The sequence below is a fragment of the Gallus gallus genome, chromosome 15 (genome assembly GCF_016699485.2).
Source record: "Gallus gallus isolate bGalGal1 chromosome 15, bGalGal1.mat.broiler.GRCg7b, whole genome shotgun sequence".
NCBI classification, from domain to species: domain Eukaryota; kingdom Metazoa; phylum Chordata; class Aves; order Galliformes; family Phasianidae; genus Gallus; species Gallus gallus.
Genome location: NC_052546.1, coordinates 9,750,356 through 9,764,530, shown reverse-complemented (window position 1 = coordinate 9,764,530; position 14,175 = coordinate 9,750,356). Strand labels below are relative to the sequence as shown.

The following is a 14,175-nucleotide window of genomic DNA, read 5'->3' as shown; positions in this document are numbered from 1 at the left end:
AGGGAGCCTCCGGAGCTCTGCTCAGCCCGAGGTTGGGTTGGTTGCTGTGTCTCCCTGGTGGGAATTAAGTCCTATTTGGTAGGGGAGGAGGCTGTTTTCCCAGGAGGAGTTGGATTTGACCAGGAACACGGACCATTTTGCTGTGTTGGCTCCTCAGCCATGTCATGCTTCTTATGCCTTGATAAGACTTATCCTGGATTACTTTTCAGCTGCTAATTAATCTTGAGAGTGTTGTAAAAGCTTTGAACCGCTGCTTGAAGACTGAGTGGGTGATTTCTGGCCTTATCAGACAAGGGGGGGACGTGGAGGTGGGATCCCAGTTGTGCACTGAGTTGCCCTCCCTGGGCAGCTGAGACCTCCACTCTGCAGAGAGCTGGGATCTCTGTATTGCTGACTGGGGAAAGGCTGAGGATGAACCCCCCCCCCACCCGTAGCTTTCAGATGAAGTTGTAGATTTTGGCTTGATTTTGGCTTGAGGTTCTCCAAGTTCTGGTCATCTTGAATCAAACGCCATGGGCCAGGAGCAGCATAAAAACAGAGCAGTGACTTGAGGGCTGAACATCCATTCAAACCTCATGGGACAGCAAGTGGCAAACCCATCCCTCCCAGCTCACTGAGGCAGGGCTGGCAGAACCCAGACTCCCACCGTCCTCTGCCATGGTGCCATCAGACTTCTGCATGCAGTGTTTTGGGCAGGCAGCACACTGACCCTCGGTACACTTTGGTTTTAAGCCACCCTGGTTCAGTCTGCTCTGGAAGTAGCCTCATCCATCACTGCCAGCACTGCAGGACCACGGAGCATGTCTCGCTCGCCCACACTGCCACAGCCCCTGAGCTCCAGGCATTGCCTTCCTCACTCCAGCAGCTGCCTTCAAGTACAATTCACTTTGTTATTAATTTCTTTTATGCTGAGGCTTTTAAAGCCCCTGGGAACGGGGACTTGGGTCACGGAGACAATCTGCAGCTGAGTGCCTCTAAAAGCCATGGGCAGAGAGATGGAAACCCGCAACAGGCGCGTGCCAACCTCACAGTGCTGGGGGCAGTGGCACTGGGTGAGCTGGGCTCAGTTCAGTCCCATGGGGCTGGAACCCTGTCACCATCCCAGCCCTGTGCCCCCTGGGGACTCTGAGCCCCTTGGGTTTGGAAGAGGATCTGTCCCCCAGGGTCCCCCCAGCCATTAACAGCCCATACCACCGGTGGTGGCCAATCTGTAAATCTGTTATGATGTTATTTACAGGCCAATATCCCAGCCCTGTATTGAAGACACAATTCTTACGCAGTTGGGCAGACAGCAGGATGCAGTGCTCTCCGAGAGGACTTGAGCACTGCAGGCTGCCAAAATCCTTAGGAAATATTATTTTGGAGTCTGCTCCTCCATGCAGGGCTGTGTGCCCCTCTCCTTACCAATATCAGCACACAGGACCCCCCGCCCCGGGTGCCTCCTCCCCAGCCCTGGTGTTGGTATTTACAGCTGGAACATGCCAGGCTAATTACTAATCAGCTGCATGCAATCAGCTCGTCTCCCACCACCTCGGGAGGGGCCATCTCCTGGTTCTGAAGGTGACTCCTGCAGGAGTTCATATCTTCAAAACAAAGGTGACAATCAGCACAGGTTCATTATCTGAGCAGCGGTTGCTAAGTTGGGGGGCCAGCAGATGCCCTGGCTTGGGCTGGGCTGTGTGGGCTTTGGGCACGTGCTTCCCTCTTGGATGGAGGAACCCAGTGGGGCGGAGCAGCCCTGGTGGTGGAGGGATGTGCCTGGATCTCCTGCCTTGTGGCTGCTCGTAGGGAATGGCTGCGGTGCGGTTGTCTGAGCGGTGTGGTGGATGTGGACACTGTTTTGGGGACTGAGGGCTCTACCGTTGGCAGCAATGCTGGGGCCAGGCTGGAGGCAGCCCCGTTTGTGGGGTAATTAATTCTCTTTTGATCATCTGCCATGTAAATCATCAGCGGCCAGGAGTTAATCATGTGTACGAGATGAATCCCGCTCTTGCCTTAATGAGCGCCAAATCGTGACCGGCATCTGCTTACTCCCCACACTTTCATCTCCTGTACAGTGTGAACAATTAATTGTATCTAATAATCTCCTCTTTATTCTATTAAAAAAAAAAAAAAATCCGAGGACAAACAGCCTCTGCTCTCCTGACCTTTGCTGCTTTGGTCTCAGACAACCATTTGCTCTTCTGGAGCAACCAAAGGGGCTGTGGGTTCCACAGCTGGGGTGGAACATCCCTACCCTTGGGGCTCACTTGTCCCCTGTCCCTGGGGCTAATCCTGCTGGTCCCAGCACAACGGGGTCCTGCCCTGCTCAGCTGGGATCCAGAGGGCACCGAGGGTTGCTTGCAGTCCCTTGGTGACATGCAGTGACATTTTGCCAGGGGCTCTTAGTCCAGTCCAGTCCAGTTGGAAGGAGACAGCAAGGTCAGCAAGATTTGGGGCTCCCGGATGCATTCCCTGTCACATTGGTTTCCAGGGCTGTAATTTAGCCTGGTTTAACTGGAGCTTAAATTAGCCCGGAATGGAACGGAGCTGCAGCTGCATTCAAAAATATATAAAGTCACAGCACAGTAAAACATTTCCGCATTCCATTAGTGTGTCTCAGCAGGAGGTGTCTGCTCCCCAAATCCTCTGCTTGTTCTCTGCAGCTCTGAAAGCTTGCATGGCAGTGGCTGTCCCTCAGCCACCCGTCCCCAGCCTCCCTTCTCCCCATGTCATTGGCATTCAGTTCTCCTGTGTATTCAATTAGTGCCTTTCTGCTTAATTATCTGGTTAATGTGAACATGTCTGATTGCTGCATTAGTGAGAGGGGTGTCTGTCCCCTTGCACGGCACACAAGGCCATGAAACTGTACGGGATGGACACTTGGAAAAAGCCTGCTCCAGCTGATGTCTCCATGGAAGGGAGGGATGGATTGAGTTGGGATGGGGCAGCCCCATGGAAGGGAGGGACAGGGTGGCATAGGATGGGTTGGGAACGTCCTATCGCCATGTGGGTGGTGCCGACCTGGTGACAATAGCTGGATGCCACCAGCTTTCAAAATGCCCACCTTCCTACATCTGTAGGACAGTGCACCTCCCTACTTCTATTTTGAGGAAAAAAGGGCCTTTTCTCCTTACCTTTTCTCTCTCCCCTCCAAAGTCACCTCCAAAGCCTCATCCTTGGATGGCCCCAGCTGAGGGGACAGTGAAGGGACCCAGTGATGGGGGGCTGTTCTTGGGAGCTTCTCAATGGGGAAAACTTACAATGAAATGGATGTTTCCAAAGGGAGAGAGGAATGCTGGCATGGGAGGGATGGACCCAAGACATGCTGCATCCTTGGTGTGCAGCCAGAATCCCCCTGCTGCTGGCCGGGACTGGCTTAGCAGAGGGAATAATTGGTAGGTGCTGCTGAATGTGATGAATAGAGGGTACTCACAGCCTTTGTTTATTGACTCTTGAGTTCTAATGAATACTTCCAGAGGTAATTATTGATTTTCTGCATTTGCAGGAAACCTGCTTGGCTGGGAGATGAGTGGAGGTGGATATGGGGAGGTTTTGTGCAAAAGCGGGCTGCTGGAGAGCCTTCACCCGTGGGGAGCAAAGTGGGGACAGAGGTATGGAGATGCCCTCAAAGTCACAGGATGGTGCAATGCCACTGTCCTGGCCATGGGGACACAAGGACGGGCTCAGTTCTGCTTTGTTGGGTATTTGGGGACCACAAGAAGCAATGGGCACAGAACAGCAGCTGCAGTGGGTGCTCAGCATCGGGTTCTGCGATGTGTAAAGCACAAAGCAAGCAATCCAAAACTAAGGAAAAAATACGACATCTATAGAAAAATATTTGTCCAGCTCCAGGACAGACCCAGCTTTATTCACTCTGGAAGGGAGAGGAGATTAAAATGTAATCCTGGGTAAACATGTTTTCTGCTTTCCTCCCCTTGGGTACCTCTCAGCAGGCGCAGATCCATCCTGCTGAGCTTCCTGTGCTCATCCATGGCAGCAGCCGAATGCTCTGGGCAGCATTTGTCTGTCATCTCCCAAATCAAAATCTGGGACCGGGGTGGATAAGGGGAGCTGGGCCCTTAGGGTGAGGGGAGAAAAAGGGGATGGAGCATCCCCACGGGGCTGCTCCCTGCAGGGTGTGATGCTGGGACTGTGCTGGTAGTGCCGGTAGCACCCGGCATCGCCTCTGCTTATCGCACAGAGCTTTTTCTGGGCATCTTATGTTGCTTTTTCAGGCTGTTTATTTATGAGGCAATTTATTACAGCGCAGTTATTCTATAGCGGGGAAGTGTATTCCTAGGAGCCTCCGTTAACGGAGCCAATTGCTTAATTAGCTCACTGATGTCTCCATGAGGTATGCCAGGAGAGGTTTCTGCTTGTAACAATCACTGCCTTCTCCCTGCACACACACCACCCGTGCTGCTAATTTAATAGTGCAAATATTTATTATCCCTGGTGTTTGGCAGCGAATCTGGGGGTGTTTCAAGCAACTCCAGCCTCCAGCCCCTGGGACAGGGTCTGGACTGGTGGGGATGGATGTGGGCTGGGGGGTTAAAGAGGGGGATGGTGTAAATGTCGCATGGTGCACGGGGACCTTGGCTGTAGCTGCATCCTGCAAACCTCAGGGCAGGCACCAGTGCCCAGTTGGGCTTTTGGGCACCAAGCTGAAGCGATGGGATGGAGCTGGCCCTGCTGCTCGTATATTTATCACAAGAAAGTGCTCAAGTCCTCTGTGATTTTTCTTCCTTCTCTATTGTTCCTGGCTATTGTTCCTAGCTCCATTATCCCCCGGTTGCTTATATAAATCAGCACGTGGCTCTCCGAGACACGACAGGGAGCAGCGCGTCCATCCAAGGTCACTGTCCCTTTTGCTGCAAGAGACAAACCCCCTCCAAGGGCCGAGAGCTCCGGGATGCTTCTTGCACGGCCGAAATGGGCCCCACGAGGACCATCCTGGTGCTCCCAGCCAAGGATGCTCTTGGTCCAGGGATGCTCCCAGCGGAGCAGCTGTGGGAGGCGGCACCGGGGAGGGGACAAGAGCGGGCCCGGCCCCATTCCCCGCCTCGCTGCCACAAAACGGGAGCCGGGAGCTGGCTCGGCTTCACGCGCTCCCCTCCAGCCCTACCGAACCGGGATATCCCTCATTAAACCTTGGACTGAACCCAAGCCGGCACCGAACCGAGCCGTGCGCGGTCGGGAGGGATGTAGAGATCAGCACCGCGGAGAGCGGCCGTGCCGAGCCGTGCCGGGGCCATGGCCAGCGTGCAGCAGGGCGAGAAGCAGCTCTTCGAGAAGTTCTGGCGAGGGACCTTCAAAGCCGTGGCCACACCGCGACCGGAGAGCATCATCGTGGCCAGCATCACCGCCCGCAAACCGCTGCCCAGGTAAGGGCGTGGGGAACCCTCGGCTTGGGGGCAGCTCCCTTCTGCAAATGTCTTACTTAGGGGCCGGGGTCACAGGGGACCCCCCCGCCTTGGGCTGGGGGAATCTGAGCTTTCTGTTCTCCCCTCCCCAGGTGATGCTTGGGAAACTTTGGCTCTTTGGAGCCTGGAGTAGTGTTAGGGGCTGGATTATAGTTATGGGGTGGGGGCTCAACCATGCAGCCCCCAGCACATGTCCCTCTGATTGTCTGCCCCCCTCCTTCCCTTGGAGCCGAAGCCCAGGGCAGCAGGGTCAGACAACACAAAATGGGACCAAGGGGCTGCTGGTACCCACTGAGCTCTGCTGGGATGCGCAGGGATTTGTGAGACTTCGTCACAACAACACATCCTCAAATTTAGAGCGTCTTTATTCTGGTGGCTGTCACAATATTGGTTAAGAGCATCCTTGCACTGTTTTTCAAAGGGAGTGAAGCTCCTTTCCATTGCTCAGTGTCACCAGAGTTTGGCGGAGATGTTGGATCGGTGCAGGAGAGGGCTGGGGGATCAGCCTGCACCAAACATCCGAGAGTCCATGGGGACCCCCACTGAGGTCACTGAGTGCTTCCACCTCTCCATTAGTGATCAGTCAGGTTTGGAAATCGGGGAATCTCAGCTTGGGGCACCATGGACAGCAGTGGCTCTTACAGCATTTCCATGCCTGGGCTGCGATCCCAAAGGCTTCACTGCAGAACTGATCTAAAAGCAGAGCCCTCTGTGCCAGCAGGCAGAGGGATGAAGAGAGCAGGGAGCCCAGCACAACACTACGGTGACCATCTGTGTCCCCGTTCCCTCCCAGCTTGGCAGCTGCGGGCAGCGTGGGGTTCCCATTGCAGAAGGGGATTTTCCTCCTCCTGGAGGGGTCTGTGGGTTTCTTGCCTTTCGGGTCCATGCGCAGCCCCAGATCAGAGTACAGTGCTTCCCCACGATGCCCCGGCCCTGCAGATAAAGCCTCTTCCATCCTAATTCCCGACAGGCGCACTGGGAGGTTTGCAGGGTTAAAGCTTCACTAAAACCACATTTCATCCAGAACAAAAGAATACATTAATCCCACCCGTGCCCGGCCGGGGGCTGCGCTCAGGGGTCTGCCCTTGACTCCATAGAGCAAAGGGGATACCAAACACTGTGGCACAGAGGGAAGAGCTGAAGTCCCTCCTTTTCCATCTCCACTTTCTTCTTGCACAGTCTTTTATTTTAAGGCAGTGGGTGGTTGTTCATTATTGTCATTACCCGCACACAGCCCCACGGAGCAGCTGTGGGATGCTGCTTCTCCTTCCATGAGGGGCTCCAAGGGGCACGGGGCTGCCACTGCCCCCTGTCACCCCCTGGCACCCCTAGTACCAGCCACATCCCTGCTGCCAGATGGCTGAAGTGGGTCACCCCGGGCCAGCACAGGGATTTATTTTAACCCCTAATCCCCCAGGATATGCTGTGCTACACGTGGTTTCACTGCCCAATTTGCAATCGGCAGTGATTTCGGGGCTGGGATGGGGCCCAGCTCTCTGCCACCCCAACCTGCAGCTTGCTGGGCACATCCCTGTAGTTCCTTCATCCCCATTGCTCCGCTCGGTCCCCACGTGTCAGCACCGGGCTGTGCTGCCGGAGGGCCCCCGGCTCCGCTAATCCCCCCCTTGTCCATCGGGCATCTGCTCAGCGGGGCCTGGCTGCCATCTGCTCCTTCCCGCGCCCAACGAGCCGCAGCGCTAATGAGCCCATGGCCGCGGCCCAGCGGGGGGAGCGGGCCTGGAGGAGGAAAGCGGAGGGGGGAGAAGCAAAGCCCCTCTGCTCGGGGCGCCGTCAATAGGGCGGCTTTGTCAGCCCCTGCCCGCCGGCTCCAGCTGCACGGCGGCTGCGCTCATGAGGCAGCTCGAGGGGGTGAAGGCAGAACCAGGGATGCCCACAGGACCCATAGAGCCTTCCTCCTCCTTCTCCTCCTCTTCCTCCTCCTCCTGTTCCTCTTCCCTCAGCCCCATCCCTGGCTTGGTGATGGGGCGATTCTCAGTGGTAAAAGTTCATCGATCCCCAAAGGCACCGTCTGCATCCCAGGGCACGGTGAGGCGGTGCGGGGTCTTGTGGAGCTCTGCAGGATGAACGTGGGACAAAGTGAGGGGCTGCAGGGATTCAGGTCTCCATCGGGGTGAGGGGCTGCAGGAAACCATATGAGGCTAATCCCCCCCACCCCATTCCTGACTCCAACTCAGGAATGGGAGATGTGTCCAAAAAAGTGACTTAGCCCAGCTTGGCATGGCAAGACCCTGTATGGAGAGGGCTCATAACCCTGCACCACTCCTTCAAGGTTTAACTAACAAATATTTGGGGCTGTGAGATCCGAGCATGGCACTCCTTGGAGGGGGCTTACCCATCCATAGGGCTGGGGCTGGAGCTGAGTCCTTCTCTCCCCCTCCCTGCCCCTCTCCCTGCAGCTGGACCTTCATGCATGTTTTTCCATAATATGAACTTTCCAAAGGCAATCCCTTCCTCAGTGAAATGAAATCATTTCATGCATGACTGCAATTCCTTTTTCTCTTTTTTTTTTTCCCCCCCCACCTTTTCTTCCCATTAACACTGAAACCTCTCTGTCATTGCAAAGCCCGGAGCGGGGCATTAAATCCCACCTGTGCCTGGGGTTGGCACCGGGGCTGGGCACTGAGGACAGCACTTTGTGTGACCATACAGCAACTGAGGGGCAGTTGGGTGCCCGGAGTGGTCACCCCAATTTGGAACCCATTGGTGCTCAGCAGGCAGAGGAATGGGGCCCGATAGCACAGGAGTAGTGATGGTGCGCTGGTGCGATGCGGTCCTGGTGCCATCACCTCCCCTCCACGGGTAAGCTGAAAGTGCTGACAAACACTGGGAGTGTAAAAATAGCATTTTTTTTTTCTTTTTTTTTCACAAGTGCCTTCCCTGCTAGTGCAGCAGGGACTGCAAGGAGAGCTTAAAGAGCTGGAAGTGGGAACAAACTCTATTAAAAGAGAGAAAGGTGCTGGGGAATGCACAGCAGTCCCTGCACTGTTCTTGCCCTTTTCTAGGAACAGTGGGACTGGTCTGAAATTGGTCTCTTTCGGAGCAGAGTTGGGTTGAAAATGACCTCTTTTGGGGCAGGATTTGGCTGAAATTGGCCTCTTTTGGGGCAGCAGGGCTTGCTCAGGGCATCTTGGGGCTGAAACAGTTCCTGAATCCCCATCCTGAGGTCGGGGCTAATTGATCTGCTGACAACCCCGTTCAACACTCCATGTTTAATTGATGTCTCTCCATTGATGAAATGAGCAGCTGGCTGCAGCTGGCCCAGCTCCAGGCTGGTCAGCAGGACCATGGGCACGGGGCTCAGTGCTGCTCCTCCGGGGTCACTCTGCTCGCTGCCCCATCCCCACTTTGTATTCCTTCTCCAAAGCCCCATTTTGGCTCTCAGCTACGTTCCTCATGGAGCAGAGGATGGGGCTCACCTTGCTGTTCTTGGTGCAGAAGCAGCAGAGCCGGCACCCCGCTCACCCTCCCCACTGCTCCGCTATCGATTTGCCCTGACATCGCTTTACCATGCTCTGATTTCTTTCAATCAGGCTTTGAATGAAGCCTCTGCACCGTTCGATAGAACCAGCCCTGGGATGACCCAACTGGAGGTGCTCGGAGCACTCCTGCATCCCCCCCGGAGTATCTGCTGGTGATGCAGTGGCACAGGCTGCCCAGGGAGTGGTGGGGTCACCATTCCTGGAGGTGTTCAAGGAAAGGGCAGATGTTACACTGAGTGATGTGGTCTGGAGCAATCACGGCATGGATTAGGGTTGGACCAGATGACCTCTAAGTGGTCTTTCCAACCTCAATGATTCTATGAGCCCCTGTGTGTCCCATGTCCCACAGCATAAGCCCACTGCTTCCAGGCTGCTGCCTGTCCTCTTTGCCCCAAACCTGAGCATCCCATCATCCACCCACAAAAGCCTTCCCCAGTCTCCTTGGTGGCTGTCCCCTCCTCGGTTGCTCGGTGTCACGTTGGTTCCGGCAGGCTGATGGGCACAGTGCTGTTTGCAGAGATTGCACAGAGCAGAAATCCCTGCACTTCATCTCCAGCTGCAATTACCGAAGCCAAGTCGATGCAGTTGATGGTAATGGGATGGTAACACTGTCTGAATTTGTATTTAATGCTGATTCCAAGGGTCTATAATTTTCATCAGCACCACGCGACTTTTTATAGAACAGAAAAAATGTGAGAGCGGTTAATGAGCTGTAATTCTGGAGAGCTTCTGCCTTGATTGGGACTAATTATTTTCTTTATAAAAATAATTAACAACCCACACAACCTATGGAGTGAAAGGCATGTGGCATTAATTAAACTGCGCGATGTTTTCGGCACACCTTTATCTGCTGATCCCATCGTGTCCCGGGCACGCAGGTAGGCATTGGTCACACTGTGCCAAGGGACAGCGAGGGGACCGTGGCACATTGGGATCACCCTGAGCCCAAATTCACCTCTTTCTGCAGTGCTCCAAGAGCCTGGGATGAGCCCCAGGTGGATGGGGAGCGTGTCTGTGTGCTTAGCCGCACGCTTACATAATATACAATTGTTAACAAGACTAATTCCTCTATTTTCCTGGAGGTATGCTGAGAACTAATGAATATATTTGCATAATCTTGATTTTGTTTATGAATAATTCTGGATTATCCCGATGTGAATGGCACAGGGGCTTTGCTGCTCCGGGTTGCCTTTCAGCGGAGGATAGCAAAGTGTTTTGCAAATATTAGTTCAGCCTCACAAATCCCAGCAAGCAATAAAATTATTATTACACCCAATTAAAGATGGATGTGCTGAGCAGGGGAATGACTGTCTGCAGCCTCAGGGCTGGGAGCCTGGGGCCGGACCTTCCCCTCAGGAGCCTCTTGCCACCTCCCTGCCTGGGCCGGGAGTCTCTCTGGTGGGAGAAATTTGTTACTGAGTTCCTTATTGCAGAGAGAGGGGGAATAAGCTTTGTCTGAGTGCCAAAGGGAACACTGCTGCTCCATGTGGAGCGTCTCCTACCAGACCTCCCTGTGCTCCCCTCCTGCCCGATGAGCCTTGCTAAGATCCGTGCTCAAAGCCATATCTCCCATTGCTCCCGACAACTGTGTGCTCACAACCCGCTCGTCGATTAAAAGTTAACGAGCTATGTTATTGGCAAATAAACTATTTATCTTGCTGCCATTTGCCCTGCTCAGCAGAGCGGGACTTCGGGCAAGGGAATTGCAGACCCATGGCCCTGTCTGGTGCAGGGATGGGACCTGGTTGACATCATTGTCACCTTTCCAGGTGTGGGAACCTGCAGGGTGTTTGCCAGGGAGGGAGATTTGAGAACAGGAGAGGCACAGGGCTGTTCCCTGAGAGCAACATCTTGGGGAGGAGGACATCCAAAGGCAGGGACCTAAATGGGACTGGAGCTCTAAGCTATAGTAGGGACACCTGCCCCAGTGCTGCCAGCAGCTGCCTCCAGCATGAGTTTGTGATGGAGGTGGAGCCATTCCTATCTCTGTGCCCATTACTATCCCCATCCCCAACCCTATCCTCACCCTATCCTCAACCCCCTCCTCATCCCTAACCCTGTCCCCATCCTCATTGCTTCACCATCCCTATCCTATTCCCATCCTCATCACCATCCCCATCCCTGTCCCCATCCCATCCTCATCTCTTTACCATCCCCATCCCTAACCCCATCCCCAAACCCATCCTATCCCCATCTCTGGGCTGTGACCATGCAGTGTCCCCGGAGCACCTGGCACCAACCTTGCCACCAGCAGGGACGCGCCTCTGTTCTTATGCAGCCATGCATAGCAAATCAGCTGCTGGAAAAACGAAGAGCCGAGCTGCTTTTTTGGCCCAGGGTGTGATAAGAGAGGTCGTGAAACATTTCTGGAGGCCAAGAAGCAAAAAGGAGCTGCTGCTGGGTTTAGGCTTGCAGCGGGATGCAGGGGTGTGGGAGGGGGGTGAGCCACGGAGGCAAAAATTGGATGAAAACTGCCTATTATGGAATTGTGTTTCTTTTCTGTGCTTAAGCTGCTTCAAGAAAGCCACGCGCTTCTCTGCAGCTGGTGCCTCTGCTGATGCACGAGGAAATAGTGGAGAGAAGATTAAAATTGAACTGGCTCAGGATCCGTGCAATCAGGGAAAATATCGCGGTGATTTGCTATTATAATTTCCAGTAACAAACGGCAGGGCTCCTGCTGCACTAATAACAGCGGTCTGAATGGGGTGGGGAAGCAACCTGCCGTGGGGTGGTTTTGTGTCTGTGTTTGTGGAAAGCTCTTACAACCTCCCCCACCTCCTCATTTTAAAGAGGTATTTTTAGTGCCTATTTCAAAGGGATTTACGTAAACACATCTGCATGAGTTTTGGCGTGGAAATCTCTTTACAACCTTCTCCTTTCCCCCCCTCCTTCTGTCGGGTCAAAGGAGCGGTTCAACCATTTTCTTTTTCAATCAACGGAGGAGAGGCAGAAAGCAAGAGAGAAAGAAAAGGGTGATTTCACCAATGCAGAAAGCCTCCTCTGCACAGAGTGATGTGTTTTGAGAGGAGTGTGGCACAGCCACAGCAAATGCGGGGCAGCGGGGTCCCAGGGCTGTGGGTGCACATGTCTTTTTGCAGGTGATGCATTGGCACAGTTGACCAGAGAGTGGTGGGGTCACTGACCTTGGAGGTGTTCAAGGAACGTGGAGATGTGGCACTGAGGGATGTGGTTATGGGCACGGCTGGGGGGGTTGGGCTTAGGCTTGAGGGTCTGAGAGGTCTTTTCCAAGCTTCACAATCCCATGACTCTATGATTCTATGATCCAGCGCCCAACCCCGCTGCGCCCTCCAAACAAAGCTCACCAGGAAGGCAGTTTTCCAGCTTCTTGCTCCTCCAGCCATGAGGAGCTGCGGGAGAAAGTCCACTTGATGAGAACTTTGTGGCAGGAGGTGGCTCGGGGACTCAGGAGCCTGAGGACAGGGGAGGGGGCAATGTCACCCAGCACCACATCTCATGGTCTGATGGCACGGCATGTGCCCATGGTGCTGAGCACTGCAATGGGGACGTGGCCATGGTTTGCTCCCGAGGCAGCAAACACCCTGTGCCTTTGCCCTGTCCTCCGTGCCTCTCCCAGCTGTCATGGCCCAGCCCATGAAAGACGACAAAAGATACATATATGTTTATATCTATCTATTCAATCAATGTCTATGGAGCTTAACGCAAAGGGATTACCAGCCCGTTTAGAGCGCTAGTGACTCTCAGCTTTCACCGGAGGAGAGTATTGGGTTGAATTGAAGCCAGCCTTTGATGGGATTGGAGAATAATTATTTCCATCAATAATGACTTCCAAGCCCAGAAGAAATGGTCCCCAGCATGTTGCAGGACAGCAGTCCTTGGTTGCCTTCAGGCTAATGTGTTTCAACGCTGGGACCTGAAATGCCATTAGTGGGGACATCACCCACTGTGCCCAGGGAGAGCCCCCGTCCGCACCACTGGAGCTGCTCCAGCTTTGCACAGGTCATTAATTTGGGGACATTTTTAATGGATCCTAATGACTGAGCCTCAGAAGACTGTTCTTAAAAGGGGGTTGGGATATGCCACAAGCTAATTAGCTCGCACAAAGAAAGCAATTAACCATGTAGCTTCCTGGGTGGATAAAAATAACATAGATGATGGGAAAAGACTGGGAGATTTTTTCACAAGCAGAGTAATAGATTTTAAAGCTGGAGGGACCATTGGATCTGCCAGCATCACCTCTTACATGCCCTGGGCGGGAAATATTTCCTCCAGCTTCATCCCATTGACCCCCAGCGTATGTGTTTTCCTAATGTTCATCCCTAAACCTTCAGGCATTGCAAACTGTGCTCCAAGAAAGAAAGGGCCATTAGAAAAGGTGGGGTTTTCCTGAGAACACGGGTGGAAATAGGAATGAAGTCTCTTCGACAGATGCTCCCACACCAGCTCCAGCCCCCAGAGTTGTGGTTCTCATGACTGGGGCAGGCAGTAAGATGTTCCCAGGGGCTGCAAGCCTCTGGCCATGGCTAGCTGGGGCTGATGTGCTGCTTCCCCACAGAACTGCACTTTAGCTTCCCTCCTGGCACCACTGAACCCCCAGGATGTGCACCACTCCTGGTCCTGGCCCTACAGCCCATATTCAGTGGCTGTGATGGTCTCTAAAGCCCAAATGCCTGGCTGGGCTTGGCCTTGCTGATACTTCCTTTTTTTTGTTTGTATAATACTCTGCACGACACCAAGTGCCCCACTGGGTATGGTTTATGGCTTTCCATTAGTGCTTCCATTCTTTGAAACAAATATCTGCAGGGCTCTACTCACACAGGCTCCCTGGGGCTTGTGCAGGCACCTGCATGGCTCAGGTGGTTCCCTTTGTTTTCTAGCTCTCTTATTGTTCTTTCTGGCCTCTTGCCATGCAGTGGGACACTCAGCTGCCTGCCGTACCCTGCCGAAGATCGACGTCCTGAGAAGCTGAGCAGCTGTGTGTCCAAGGAGACCTCCACCACTAATGGCTGGGCAAGAGGGAAGGAGAGACGCGACCATGCTCACCACAGGTCACGCAGGTAGGGACAGGGCCACCCCACCACGAGGTTGAGTGGAAGAAACATCACCCTCATCCCTGCTGAGCCTGTGAGATCTGGACAGGGGTTGGACAACCATGCGAACTGCCTGCATCCCATCTGCTGTGGGGCACGTAGGGTTCCCCCCGGCTGTGGATGACCCTCAGCAGTTTCCATCTCCCATGCCTAGATCAGAGCAGCAGCATTCCCCTAACTAGGATATTGCTTTGTTATCAG

General features: G+C 54.0%; 1 protein-coding gene across 2 annotated transcripts in view; it reads left to right on the top strand.

Annotated features, from left to right (window-relative positions):
- Positions 1 to 5,085: 5,085 nt before the first annotated feature.
- The window catches only part of LOC124416952 (serine/arginine repetitive matrix 4), a 29,567-nt gene continuing 20,477 nt past the window's right edge, over positions 5,086 to 14,175 (top strand). For both annotated transcript variants that reach the window (XM_040648206.2, XM_040648205.2), the window contains exons 1-2: positions 5,086 to 5,366; positions 13,798 to 13,941. In XM_040648206.2, the coding sequence (XP_040504140.1) occupies positions 5,236 to 5,366; positions 13,798 to 13,941 (275 nt within the window). In that variant the 5' untranslated portion in view covers positions 5,086 to 5,235. The remainder of the gene's footprint in view (positions 5,367 to 13,797; positions 13,942 to 14,175) is intronic.